Raw genomic sequence first — 15,408 nt, 5'->3', positions numbered from 1 at the left:
CAAATTCACTGAAGGTTGGTAATCAGGTCAAAGGGTATGAGATGAAGAGGTAAACAACACTCCCCCAACTTTTCCCTGGGGAAATGACAGCCATGCCAACCCTAACTGATGTAGAGATTTTCCATAACATATTACTGCCTCTACCACAAACATTTGGGGATGGGAGGAAGAAGGATGACAGAGTACGTCTCCTGGGTTGACCTGGTGGGAGATTAATTTCAGGTCAATTAATCTATTTAACAATCTCCTCATTCCCCCCCAACAGTGCACAAAAGAACTTTATTCCTGCTTACATCTTAATTATTCACAATTCTACATTAATAGAATTAATAGAACAGAATTCTACATTAATACAATCCAAGATAATGAAATTTTTACTGCTGAAGTATATAGGACAGGATATCCCAGAATTAGGCTATGAACCACATCCCTTTAAAAAGTGGAAGCACTGCAGCACCTAGCTGGCTCACTCAGTAGAGCATGTGACTCCTGACGTAGGGGACTCTGGACCTAGGGGTTGTGAGTTCAAGCCTGCCCCACTTTAGGTGTGGAGCCTACTTAAAATTTAAAAAAAAAAAAAAAAAAAAAAAGGTGAAGATACTATTTAGGAGTTCTTTAACAGAGTTTTATTCCTTGGTTTTTCTTAAAACTAAAGTAAAAAAAAAAACACCTCATCTTTATGGCAACACAATATTGCAGTATGTGAAAAACTATCAGAAGACAGGAGTACTAAATCTATTAAAATTATTAATATCAAGTCACTTGAAGTAACTTTCCAATTAAATCCTTCTAAATTTCAATTAGCTCTTCTTGATGCTGGAACAAAGCATTTTAATAAGCATCTGCTAAAATGTTTGCTTTATAGTAACAGTGTTATGAAATGGATTTTATGAAAAGCTTCAAATATAATAGTAAGCCATGGATACTCCTTAAGTGGAGATGATATAACTCTGTAATAAGTTACTGATTTATAATAATTGTATCCAATACATTATACAGCCAATGTTCAGCTTAATTTTTATCTAACTTAAGCAAAACTACATTTGAAAAACTCGTATGTATTGGCTTCTTAAAATACAAGACCATTTTCAAAACTTAATTACATGTTCTTATAATAAAATAAAAATCAGTATTAATAAATTTTAAAAATTTAATACCATGTAAATAGGTAAAAGATTATTCACCAGCACTAAACTAAAATAAACTATATTCTGAAGTTAGAATAGAAATACTCAGAATATTGGAATCACTAACAGTTAATATTAAATTATTCTATTGTTTTAATGTGGATAATATTTTATTGATACCTAAAGGATAGAGCATTCATCCCTTCTTACATTAGTCTTCTAACACCATACTTGGTAAACTGTAATATGAAAGTAAATTAATAACGTGAAACATGAAGATTAGATTGACAAACTCCTTCAGCTAAAGAAAAGCCTAAACTTCCCTTAATCTCCTTTTTTTACTGTGGCATTTGTCAAAGTTATGTAAACCTTTAGGCTGCACTAATATATTCTTTCTGAATTCACAGATTTACTCAATTTACATGGATAACATGTAGACTAGGGAAAGTACAATTCAGGTACATTTTAAATTTTAAAATGTTCTGTAGAGGTAAGTATCACCTCATAAAAATACTGCTATTCAGAAAGATTCAGAGGACGATCTTTTTTATAACCATAAAATGGCCTTCACACCAAAACTTTTTCCTTTCACTGGACATTAATTTAAAGACAGACTATTAATATCCTTATAATAATTTATACTTACACATATTCAAAAATATTAATAATGTTTTAATAAAGTAAGAATCTGATGGTTCCTAAAAGTGTATGAGAATTACAGGAGTTCAATGTGCCTAGGGGAAATTGGAGCTAAGTAACTAATGAGGCTAAAATCATTTATTGAAAGTCAAGTTGAATATCAAACACATTGCACAACTTAATATATATACAATTTTTAATTGTCAATTATACCTCAATAAAACTGATGCAGAGAGTGAGAAAAAAATAAGGTGAGACTAAAACAAAACAAAACAAAACAAAACAAAACAAAACAAAACAAAACACCATACCCAAGTCAAAGCTGGAAGGCTAAGTTTATATAACTTTATGGCTAAAGGCTATGTCTCCAACTCCAGCCTGCCATTTCAGAAATATCATGAACTGTATAAGCGACTTGGTTAAGAAGCACTGAATAATCACATGAAATCCATGAGAGTGTATGCTCTACTATCATTTCATCTTTCCATACTTAGCATAGCACATTTATTTACCTATCTTGTGTCTAGGTTGCCTACAATATTCACAGCTTCCTCCAGATAACCCTGCTCAAAGAGTATCAATAAAAATATTTCATGTTAATATGGCGTTTTGGATATGAAATGTCCCTTCATGAAGGACTTAACAGATTACATATAACTTAAATTAATTTGTAAGAAGGCTACTTTTTTATCCAGTCTGATTTCTCTAGTATATGTAATTGCGTATATATTTACTCAAAACCGATCTTATTAGGTAGGTCATAGGAAAATATTATCTAATTATTTCTAAGCCTGAATCCATCAGTCAACCCAACAAGAATACCGGCCAAAGAAGTCAAGAAAATTAAATGCACACCATATTTATATGCAGAAAATTTCTAAACTAGTAATCATACTCTGAACTCCTTTTGAGAATAATTTGTTAAAAGAATTCTCATTAATCATTTCATATGCTTAGTGGGAAGAGCACATTTCTACTGAAGAACAGTAAAAAAAAAAAAAAAAAAAAAAACCAAAACCTTTTTTGATTGTCTTTTATATACTAAACACCATACTAAATATTATCAGATAACCCTCACAATTACACTGTTAAGTAGGTATCTTTGTTTACAGATGAAAAAAACTACATTTCAGAGTTTCAGTGATGGGCCCCAGTTGATACACCACGGAGGTGATGAAGGTGAAATTTGAACACAAATTTCCAAAGCCCCTGTTGTTTTATGTTACCTTACTTCCCTACAACCCAGAAAAATGACAGTGATATTTAAATAACACACAAGATAATTACGTAGCCCACAATTAAAAACTGTAATTTTGAAATTTTAAAAATACTCAAGGGCAAACAAGAGTAGTCAAGATTATTAAACACTGCAAACCTGGCATTTGTAATGAAGTTGTAATCTATGTGTTTCCTAGAAAGGAATTTCCTTTGGTGGGGAGGATGTGATACTAAGAGATAATTCCTGGGGCGCCTGGGTGGCGCAGTCGGTTAAGCGTCCGACTTTAGCCAGGTCACGATCTCGCGGTCCATGAGTTCGAGCCCCGCGTCAGGCTCTGGGCTGATGGCTCGGAGCCTGGAGCCTGTTTCCGATTCTGTGTCTCCCTCTCTCTCTGCCCCTCCCCCGTTCATGCTCTGTCTCTCTCTGTCCCAAAAATAAATAAAAAACGTTGAAAAAAAAAAAAAAAAGAGATAATTCCTTAAAATTTCCAATATGAAAAGAATTACAGGGTCAATTTACGTCTTAATTTACAAATTTCATTTACTGATGATTCTTCTGCCTCCTGAAAGAGTGACTATGGCTTACAAGTTCCCTGTAATTCTAGCTCCAGTCACACCAGTTTTAACATCACCAAAAGTAATGGCTAAAGCCTCCACAACTAGCCCAGTGTCATGGATTCAACCAGGCTCCATGTTAGCAATCTTAATGGGACACTACCAAATACTTCACAATCAATTTTTCTGCTGTTTTCTACAAAGTGAATATGTAACTTTGTCATAGCATAACCATTCTGAATCCAGGCCAAAATATATAATATCACAAGGGTTATGATTGAAATCTGGTCAATCTGTCAAAAATTATTTCATAAATACCTGTTTTCAATGTAATCTTCTAAGAAACTATTTTTTCAAATTATAGGTCATTATTCAATTTGGTTTTTGTGACCAGCATTAAAAAGAGAAAGTATCAAAGGATATGTCACATAGCAAAGAGAAGTATCTTTCCTGAAATTTTTGTTTGGAAAAAAATTTCACATGTATGTATAGGTATATATTTATTCATGTACACAATCATTCATGTATACAATAAAACATATATATAATTATACATGCAAATATATAGAAGTTATACACATATACACATAGAATATATTTCTTGTTGAATCATTGTGAACATATTCTAACTTTTATTTGCAGGATTTACATTTAAATATTACTTGTACCTTAATTCAAAACACATATTTATTAGGTGTCACAGATAAATAGTTTGAATACATTTTTCTGGACCTCACAATACCCACCAGTTTTATAATTTAAAAAATCTAGGCAAAAAATATCTTATTGTAGCAAGAATTTCCAATATTATCATTTTTTAAAAAGAGAACTTGCAAACCACAATCTTAATGTTTTTACCTTTCAAATCTATATTAACAAAAACTAAAGTTTACTCTCTTATCCCAAAAGTGAGAAAAAGGCTATATAAATTTAATCAAATTTCACAGGCATATAAGAGATGGTCTGACCTGTAGCCATTTGGCTTATTAAAAAAAAAAAAATTCAACTTAGTGTAAAGAAAAAAATGCATTTTGTGCAGTCTTTGGGTGTCCCAAAGACAAAGGCAGTTCAAGAACAAAAATACCTGAAACTTTTAATCAAGAAAGACACTATAAGAATTATGGCATTATAATAGGGGTGCCTGGGTGGTTCAGTCAGCTAAGCAACCGCCTCTAGACTTCCCGATCTCATAGTTTGTGGGATCAAGCCAGGGCTGACAGTGTGGAGCCTGGCTGGGATAGTTTCTCTCCTTTTCCCTATGCCCCGCCTCCGCTTGTGCTCCTTTCATTTGCTCACACTCTCTGAATAAACTTAAAAGAAGAAGAAGAAGAAGAAGAAGAAGAAGAAGAAGAAGAAGAATTATTATTATTATTATTATTATTATTATTAAGGCATTATAAAGAGAGAGAGAGCCAAGTAGAAAGTTCCTGAGCTCACCTCTCCCCACAAACACACCAAGGCTGCAACTACATATACCCCAACTCATTGTCAGAGAACAACCTGAAGACTAGCAGAACAGGTTTTCCACAGCTAAAGATACAAAGAAAAAGCCACATGGAAAAGGGTAGGAGGAGCAGAGACACGATCAGAAACTAAACCTCCTGTGCAGCGACCCACAAGCAAGAGAGATCTCACAGGTGTGAAGGCCCTCCTCAAGGAGTGAGGGGTTCAAGCCCCACAGTGGGAAGCCCTCATACTGTGTATATGCACTGGAAATATGAGCCCCCATAAACATCTGGCCTTAAATTGGCTTAACTGGGGGAGCCAGAAGGCTATAAGAAACCAAGACTCTGCTCTTAAAAGGCCAGTGTACAGCATCACTTGCTCGGAGACCCAGGACAAGACAGCAGTTTGAAAAGCAGCTGGATTATATGTGAAAAAAAATTACTAATTTTAGGGTGTGTGCCCCAGGGGCAAGAATCTGCAGGAAGTTTTTCCAGGAATGGAAGTGCTGGCACGCACTATTTTTCTTGCCTTCCTTCAGCACAGCTGGGCCCTGGTTCTGACACTCTCTCTTCCTAGCACCACTCTCCCTGCCCTGGCGTTCCCCTGTGAACCCACCCCAACCTACTCAACTGCCCTGGCAGGGGCCCTTCCAAAGTGACTCCTGCTCTAGGGAGTCCCACCCACCTGCAGGCTCAAGACAGTGGCCACCAAGCCTCCCAGTCAGTCACACTGCGTACTACCCCACCCGCCAGCATACCTGCAGCTGCAGCCTAGCCTCTTGGCCAGCCTTGCCGGGGGCCAGCCCCGTCCACCAGTACAGCTACAGCAGCTGCAGCCCAGTCACCATTTGCAGATGATAAGATACTAAATATAAAAAACTCTGAAGATTCCACTAAAACACTATCAGAACTAATCAATGAACTCAGTAAAGTTGCAGGACATAAAATTAATATACAGAAATCTATCGATTTCTATACTCTATCAACAAACTAGCAGAGAAATTAAGAAAAATACCATTTATAACTGCATCAAAAAGAATAAAGTATCTAGGAATAAATTTAACCAAGGAGGTGAAAGACCTGTACTCTGATACCTAGGGCACTGATGAAAGAAACTGAAGAGGACACAAATAAAGGGAAAGATAGACCATGCTCATGGGTCAAAAGAATTAGTACTGTTAAAAATGTCCATTCTACCCAAAGCAATCTGAACTATAATAGCATTTTCACAGAATAATCCTAAAATTTGTATGGAATCATAAAAGACCCCAAAAAACTGAAAAGTAATCTTGAGAAAGAAGAACAAAGCTGGAGGACACATAGTCCCTGATTTCAAACCATACTACAAAGCTACAGTAATCAAAACAGTATGATACTGGCACAAAAATGGATATATAGATCAATGGAACAGAACTGAGAGCCCAGAAATAAACCCATGTTTATATGGTCAATTAATCTATGACAAAGGAGGCAAAAATACACAATGGGAAAAAGATATTCTCTTCAATAAATGGTGCTGAAAACACAGGACAGCTGCATGCAAAAGAATGAAACCACTCTCTTACACCATACACAAAAATAAGCTCAAAATGGATTCAAGACCTGAAACCATAAAAGTCCTAAAAGAAAACATGGGGAGTAAACCCTTATACATCAATCTTAGAATATATTTTCTATCTGTCTTGTCAGGCAAGGGCAACAAAAGTAAAAATAAACAACTGAAACTACATCAAACTTAAAACTTTTTGCACAATGAAGGGAACCATCAACAAAATTAAAAGGCAACCTACTAAATGTACTAAATGAGAGAAGATATTTGTAAATGATAGATCTATTGAAAGGTTAATTTCCAGAATATATTAAAAAAACTCATAGCAGAGAGTATAATGCCAAGTGAAATAAGTCAGAGAAAAACAATACCATATGATTTCACTCATATGTGGAATTTAAGAAGCAAAAGAAATGAGCAAAGGAAAAAAAAAAAAGAAACAAACAGACTCAACTATAAAGAACAAACTGATGAAGACTAGAGGAGAGATGGAAGGGAGATGGGTGAAATAGGTGATGGGGATTAAAGGGTATACTTATTATTATGAGCACTGAGTGTTGCAGAAAATTGATGAATCACTATATGTCTGAACCTAATATAACACTGTATGTTCATTATACTGGAATTAATAAAAAGAACTCATTACACTCAACACACACACACACACACACACACACACACACACACACACACACACACTAATCCAATTAAAAAATGAGCAAGAGGGCCTGAATAGACATTCTTCCAAAGAAGACATACATATAGATAACCAACAAACAGGAAAAGATGCTCAACATCACCAATCATCAGGAAAATGCAAACTAAAACCACAATGAGCTATCACCCCACACTTGTCAGAAACACTATTTTCAAAAAACATGAAATAACAAGTGTTTCTGAAAACATGGGACAAAGGGAATTTTTGTGCATTGTCAGTGAGAATGTAAATTTGTGTAGCCATTATGGAAAACAGTATGGCAGTCCCTCAAAAAATTAAAAATGGAAATACCATGGGATGCATTAATTCCATTTCCAGGTATTTACCTAAAGAAAAGGAAAACGCCAATTCAAAAATATATATTGCACCCCTATGTTTATTGTAGCATTATCTATAATAGCCAAGACATGGAAGCAACCTAAGTGTCCATCAACAAACGAATGAATAAAGATGTGGGGGGTGTGTGTGTGTGTGCACGTCTGTGTATAATGGAAGATTACTCAGCCATAAAAAGGAATGAAATATGTGACAACATGGATAAGTGAAATAACTTAGAGAAAGACAAATACTATATAATTTCATCTATATGTAGAATTAAAAAACAAATGAACATGTAAAACAGAAACAGACTCGTACATACAGAGAAAAAACAAACTGGTGGTTACCAGAGGGGAGGAAAAGTAGCGCAATGGGCTAAACAAGTAAAGGGGAATAAGAGATATAAACTTCAAATTATAAAATAAATAAGCTGCAAGGATGTAAAGTACAGCATAAAGAGTATAGTTAATAATATTGTAATAATTTTGTATGGTAAGGGCGCCTGGGTGGCTGTCAGTTAAGTGTTTGACTCTTGATTTCAGCTCAGGTCATGATCTCACAGTTTGTGAATTTAAGCCCTGAGTTGGAGCCCGATTCTCTCTCTCTCCTTTTCTCTCTGCCCCTCCCCTGCTCTTGTACACACTCTCTCTCAAAATAAACTTTAAAAAATAATAATTTTGTATGATAACAGGTGGTAACTACACTTATTGTGGGAGTATTTTGTAAGGTATATAAATGTCAAATTACTATGTTGTACACTTGAGACTATTATAATATTTTGTATCAACTATACTTCAATTTTAAAATAATGAATAAAAATAAATTTTTTTAGGGGGGCCTGGGTAGCTCAGTTGGTTAAGTGTCTGACTTCGACTCAGGTCATGATCTTGCAGTTCATGATTTTGAACCCCATGTCGGGCTCTGCACTGACAGCACAGAGCCTAAAGCCTGCTTCAGATTCTGTCTCCCTCTCTCTCTGCCTCTCTCCTGCTTGTGTTCTCTCTCTCTCTAAAAAATAAGCCTTAAAATTTTTTTTCAATAAAATTTTTTAAAAGAATATAAGGCATTACAGAAAAGGAAAAACAGTGTTGTTTTCATATGTAAGTTTCAAATTTAAATTCTCAAGGCTAGATTTTCTGAATTGCAAGCTGTGATTTTAAACTGAGATACTTCCCATATAGGCAACTTTATATAGCGTAAACCAGGTGCCAATTTATTTACTTAACCCTGGTTAATTATTTTCCTGATCAGATTACTAATAAGTATATTCCCAGCTTTTAAGCACATTAAACTTATGGAGTATCAAAGTTTTCACTCCTATTAGCACTTCAAAACAGTAATTTGTTCATTTAAGAATATTAAGTTGTCTTTTTTCCCCCTTGTATTAGAAACCTACAATATATCAAAACTTATGGAATACACTGAGTGGCCGAACTATTTAAAGTAAAGAATAATTTTCCATATTCTCAAATTCTGGACCAAAGAAATGACAATGATACCTAAAAGAATAATAAAACGATAACATATGACATATATTAACAACACATAAAGAAGATATTTCCTAATGTGACAAATGCCTACATTACATGTTATCACCTATTTTAAAAATCACTGCTACAACATTAATTTCAATAAATGAATTCATATAATTCTACAGAATTCAAGCATTTGTAAAAAGCATTATTTAAAATGTGAAATAGTCTGTATAATGAAATATTTTACGGTGTTGAATATGGATACCTTATGACAATCATGTATCCTAGAATCTCAATATCACTTTCCTAGAAACTCAAGGCCTCTATTTAATTAAGGTCCAAGCTATGCAAACAGATTTAAGACCTTAGTTAACAATCTGCAAAAATATATAGAGAAAAACATAAACCTTCAGGTTTTCTAGGTCATTTACATTATATTTTGTTATGCTATATTTCATTATATTTATAAAAATACATAAGCATGTGAGTTGCAAGAAATAAAGTATTAATAATCAAGAAGTTTCAAAATCAATATAAAAAGTCAATCATACATAGTATTAATTTTTCTTACCTCTGAACTATAATCATCTGCTGTAGTTGAAATTTCACTTTCTGGCTAAAACAAAAGTAAAAATCGATTAGATTAAGGTCTTTTTTCCCTCCCACTGTACTCTATTAACCCATTACAATTAGTAACATATGATAGAAAACTCACATAAAAATATCACTAAAAAAACTAGTAAAAATTATTCAAGCCTTTAAAAAAATTTTTAAAGTATGTGGATTTTATTTTATTCATTTTTTTTTTAAGTAAGCTCTACACCCAAGGTGGGGCTTGAACTTACAACCAACCCCAAGATCAAGAGTCACATGCTCTACTGACTAAGCCAGCCAGGTGCCCCCAAACCTGTAAAATTTTCACTGATTATGAATCACAATGGCTATATAACACATATGCTATTTATCACAAGGCATTTTTCTAAATATAAATGTATCAAGAGGTACTTTCTTTCACACAGAGTCATACATACACTACATACAAATCATTTGTAAGACAAAAGCACCAAATAAGGTATCATCCCTCAAATTCTTACGTCTCTTTTAAATAAAAGATATTTATTAAAATGTTAGTCAAAAGGGTTCAATTTTTCCAAAAAGAAAAATCATTGGGGTGCCTGGCTCAGTTGGTAGAGCACATGACTCTTGATCTTGGGGTCATAAGTTTGAGACCCATGTTGGACCTAGAGATTAATTAAAAAAAAAAAAAGGTTAAAAAAACCATCAAATCTTGATGCTAGAAAAGGAATAACAACTTGAAGAAATGTAACAGTCTTGTTGTTATTAACACCTTTGAAGCTTATAAAACACTTTCTAAGACATCCCTGTTTCATCCTTACATCCCTGGAATTTGGGTATGAGGTGAATGGCTTTTCCAAGCTTCCCTCAGCTTATAGGTACTAGAAAGAGCCAAGGAGGAAACTTAAATTTTTACTGCTTTTACTGTTCACCCACTCATCTAAGAATCTCATTTTACAAGTGAGAAAAGAGACCTAGATAGTCATTCAACAAAAATAAACCATCATTGACTCCTTTCTCACCTAGACTTTAAGGAAATTTTATTCAGCACTCAATACCAAGTTCTAAGCCTACCTACTCTCTGATGTAGTAATTGATGCCAAGAACAGAAATAAACTTAACCCTATTCTAAAATTCTGTCTCGGTGATTCCTAACTTATGTGACCCTCTTTTAAATCAAAAATACCTTTTTTAGAAAAACATTTAACGTTTATTTATTTTTTTTGAGAGACAGAGACAGAGCATGCGTGGGGGAGGGGCAGAGACAGAGAAAGGGAGACACAGAATCCGAAGCAGGCTCCAGTTGTGAGCACAGAGCCTGACTCAGGGCTTGAACTCACAGACTGTGAGATCATGACCTGAGCCAGTCGGACGCTTAACTGACTGAGCCACCCAGGCACCCCAAATCAAAAATACTTTTATGACCGGGGCACCTGGGTGGCTCAGTCAGTTAAGCGCCTGACTTCGGCTCAGGTCATGATCTCGCGGTCCGTGAGTTTGAGCCTCGCATCAGGCTCTGTGCTGACAGCTCAGAGCCTGGAGCCTGTTTCAGATTCTGTGTCTCCCTCTCTCTCTGACCCTCTCCCGTTCATGCTGTCTCCCCCTATCTCAAAAATAAATAAACGTTAAAAAAAAAATACTTTTATGACCTAAGCCCTCATGGTTCATGCACTTATACCCTTTAACCAGCTATAGATTAAATGTATATACTGTGTACTAAAAGCTGTGGTACTGAGGATAAAATGGTGAGCAAGACGTTCTTTGCAGTGGAAATGCTAACTCTAGTGAAAAGCCCAGATACTGATATGTTTTGCAGAAAAAATAACAAATACATATGCAAACTATAGCAACACCAGAGTTTATTTCAAGATAAAGAAAAAGGAAAGTATGGCCCATACATAAGAAAAACAGCAGTCATTAGAAACAGTCCCTAGCCATTTTAAATATGGTCAAGTGAATAAAATTAAGTGAATAAAATAAAGTCTAAAACACTAAAGAAAACTATAAGGATACTGCCTTACAAAATAGAGAAGATCACTAAAGAGAAATAACTTAGAACCAAAGAGGAGAATCTGGCTTGCTCCATCGGTGAAGCATACGATTCTTGATCTTGGGGCTGTGAGTTCATGTCCCATGCTGGGTGTAGAGATTGGTTTAAAAAATTTTTTTAATAATAAATTAAAAAGGGGGGGCACCTGAGTGGCTTAGTCGGTTAAGTGTCCGATTTCGGCTCAGGTCAAGATCTCATGGTTCATGAGTTCAAGCCCTGTGTTGGGTCCTATGCTGACAGCTCAGAGCCTGCAGCCTGCTTCAGATTCTGTCTCCCTCTCTCTCTGTCCTTTCCCCACTTGCCCTCTGTCTCTCTCAACTATAAATAAGCATTTAAAAAAATTTTTTAAATTAATTAATTAAAAGTAAAATAACTGAAATGAAAAATTCATTAGAGGGGCTTAACAGATCTGAGGAAGAAGAAGAAAGAATCCACAAACTTTAATATAGTTCAACTGAAATTAGGCAGTCTGAAGATAAAAACAAGAATGAAGAAAAATGAACAGAGCATCAGATCTGTACAACAATATCAAACATACCAACATGCATAACAGGAGATCCAGAAGAAGGGGACAGAAAGGAGCAGAAAGAATATTTGAAGATACAATGTCTGAAAACTTCCCAAATTTGATGAAAAACACTAATCTACATATCCAAGATGCTCAATAAGTTCTAAGTAGGAAAATCTCAAAAAGATTCATTCTTAGGATGAACAGCAAATCTCTAACATTCCTGACCTCTTGAATAAAGCTCAAATCCTAAATAATATCTAAGTCTTTCTGTTTCCACATAAACATAACAGGGCACAATCCAAATTATAATTATTATCTGCCTTTTCCACCACTCTTTCTCCTAAGCATCCCAACCTTCTTTACTCCTGGTCTTAGTTGGTGGCTCATCCCACCCACCATCCCAATCCACTTTTAAATTCTCCCTCTTTGCCGTATTCTGGAAATTACACCATTAATGAGAGGAAGAAAACTAGCCTCTGTTTAGGGCCTTCTCTGGGCCAGGTGCAATCTCCTGCCCCACATCTTTACAACCACTCATCCCCATCATTCTGTGATCCTTTTAAAACTAAACTTCCTACAGTTTCCAAATCACATCACACACAGTTTCATGTCTTTGTGAATGCTGCTTCTTTACCACAGAGGTTGTCTTGCCTACTTCTTTGCTGATAGCTAAAGCCGATTTAGCATTCTCCCAAATCATGGTATTCTAGGGTACCATATGCATTTTTGTTACCACAGCTGTAATCAGAGTACACAGCCTATCTTACATCTACCTTCCCCCCTAGACTGACTTTCCTAAAGGGCAGAGATGATCATATCTACCTTTGCATCCGTGGTGCTGAATCCTTGATATATCACAGTTGTATTACAAATGTTTGTTGAATCAAGCACACAAAAACTGCACAGGGTGCTAATGAGTACTGTTACTACAACAACTTTCCACTTAGAATTCTAATGTTCAAAATTTAAATGAATACTTACTTCAACAAAGATCTCGTCACGTTTGATTATTGTGGATTCAGGAGTCACAGCTGTCCCTACTCTCTGAGAACTATTTATGTACATTTCATCACTCCGTGACTGCTCAAGATTCAAAGCATGGTATGCTGACACATCTTGTTTACTGCTTGAAGTTTTCTTCTTTTTTTTCTGCTTCTTAGAAGGATTCTGTCCATCAGACTGAGCTTTCCTTTGTCGAAACTGGGCAAGCTACAGAAAAAAAGAAGTTGTCATTATCATTAGATACTTGCTTTTTTCATAGTGGTGATCAAGAAAAAGTATCTGTGGAGTTACTTTCTTTACAAGATCAAATCATCAGTGAAATAATAAAGGACAGCTATTAGAATCCTTAATATAACTACTGAATTGCAAAGAAGTAAGATACTTCTGAATAATGCTATTCAAATACTGAGAACTGAAAACGTCACGTCTAAAGAAAAAAAATTAGCCCAGAGATAGGCAGAATAAGGGAAAACAGGCACTCTCAGTCACTGCTTGGTCAGAGTGCAATCTCTGGATAAGAGTTCTAAATGCATTTGCTTTGTGAAATTTCTGGGATTTCTAATTTATACTAAATGTAATTAGTCCATGCAAAAGATTTAGTTGTACAAATGATCACTGCAGCCTTGTATCCAATGGGAAAAATTTTGAAATAATTCACATGTCCAACAACAGTGCTTCCTATCCCCTAACCATCTGCACATCATCAGCAGCACTTCTGCAATGTCCTACTGCCATCTGTACTCATCATTAACTTAACATGTTTTAACTAGCATACTTATCTAAATTTATTTTAAAAGGAGATTTTCTATCCTGGTGTAAATTAAAAGCTAGTATTACTTGTGATTTCCTTAAATAAAACAGTAAACAGAAATGAATGTAATGAAAAATAAAACTACATTAAAATTTTAGTTAGGTATTACTGCTGAAGGTTATAGAGCAACAGGCAAGTGTTAAAGGAATATTAAGGATATATGAGCAAATAGACTTTTGGCTTATTGTAAGCAGATGGGATGAAAAAAAAACTAGAAAGGTATTAACTTTCTTACAGTACTATTCACTATTATTTAATACTGAATCAGGATACCACCTAAAATATCTTGTCACCACCTAAAATCAGAAGTATGCATTACATACTTTGGGCAATACTGGATTAACTCAATTAAAGCAATATTAATGTAAATCATCAATAATAATAAAGATGTTTATACAAAAAACATGAAAAAATAACATGTTTATGACAGTAGTATATATAAAATAACATGCAATAGAACCGTTTCTTAATAAAATGAAAATGGTGTCCATCTTTTTCTCTTTTTCAACAAAGACACAGCCTTCAACAATTCTAACTAGCTTGAATTTTAATAACATTATACACATAGGCATAAATTCTGAAAGAATATAGCCACAACTTTGGTATCTCTCCAGATTGGAGATTACAGGTATTTTTCCTTATACTTATTCAAAATTTGCTTTTTTATGCAACAAATTTTCTAAATTTTATATGAAGCAACAACTAACCACCAATTATTAAATTTAATTTGAGCTATTTGATCATTGAGAGGAAAGAAACAAAGCATAGGAACAGGTGTAAACCCCTTTGTGTCTTAAAAAGAAGAAATATAGTATCAGTATATTAATTATATAACTACTTAGACCAAGCACATATGATATGAGGTATTAAAGCAATCTTAATAATGATGCTGATATTAACTATCAAAATATGTGACAAATACCAGAACCCAAAGAATAACATACAGCGTATTTTATATTTATTTTGTCTGTTGCTGATGAAGAAAAGTATGACCTATATAAAAGTGATTACTTAATAAATATGTCTAATTCATAAATCGGAAATATCAATCACTGACTTTGTAGAATGTAAAAATAGATCACATTAAAAAAAATTTTTCCCCAGTTATTTAGCAACTAGCCTGTTTTCCTACTTCATGCCTGCTTAAGGAACAGATGCAAGACCAGTTGCCTCTATTTGTACATTAGTAAGCTGCTGGAATGCATTTAAACTACTTTGGAGGATAGCAAATCCTCCATTAAAAATAAACGAACTGAAACACTATTATATATTATCTGTAAATAGAATCAAAGTCTAGGCACATTTTAAAAAGATCCTGCAGAGAGCACAAAACTAAGAAAAATGTTAATAATGACATTTTTAATATTTAAGTTCAACTTCAGAAACTTCTTAAAATTCCATGTTGTGTTAGAAA

At 34.5% G+C, this 15,408-nt stretch overlaps 1 protein-coding gene across 4 annotated transcripts in view; it reads right to left on the bottom strand.

The window, feature by feature from the left end:
* Positions 1–15,408, bottom strand: part of AKAP9 (A-kinase anchoring protein 9) — a 152,205-nt gene that overhangs the window by 116,304 nt on the left and 20,493 nt on the right. For all 4 annotated transcript variants that reach the window (XM_049641431.1, XM_049641433.1, XM_049641435.1 and 1 more), the window contains exons 2-3: positions 13,163–13,390; positions 9,616–9,660 (exon numbers count right to left, since the gene is read on the bottom strand). In XM_049641431.1, the coding sequence (XP_049497388.1) occupies positions 9,616–9,660; positions 13,163–13,390 (273 nt within the window). The remainder of the gene's footprint in view (positions 1–9,615; positions 9,661–13,162; positions 13,391–15,408) is intronic.

This window comes from Panthera uncia, chromosome A2 (assembly GCF_023721935.1).
Source record: "Panthera uncia isolate 11264 chromosome A2, Puncia_PCG_1.0, whole genome shotgun sequence".
NCBI classification, from domain to species: Eukaryota; Metazoa; Chordata; class Mammalia; order Carnivora; family Felidae; genus Panthera; species Panthera uncia.
This window is presented reverse-complemented; position numbering and strand designations above follow the sequence as displayed.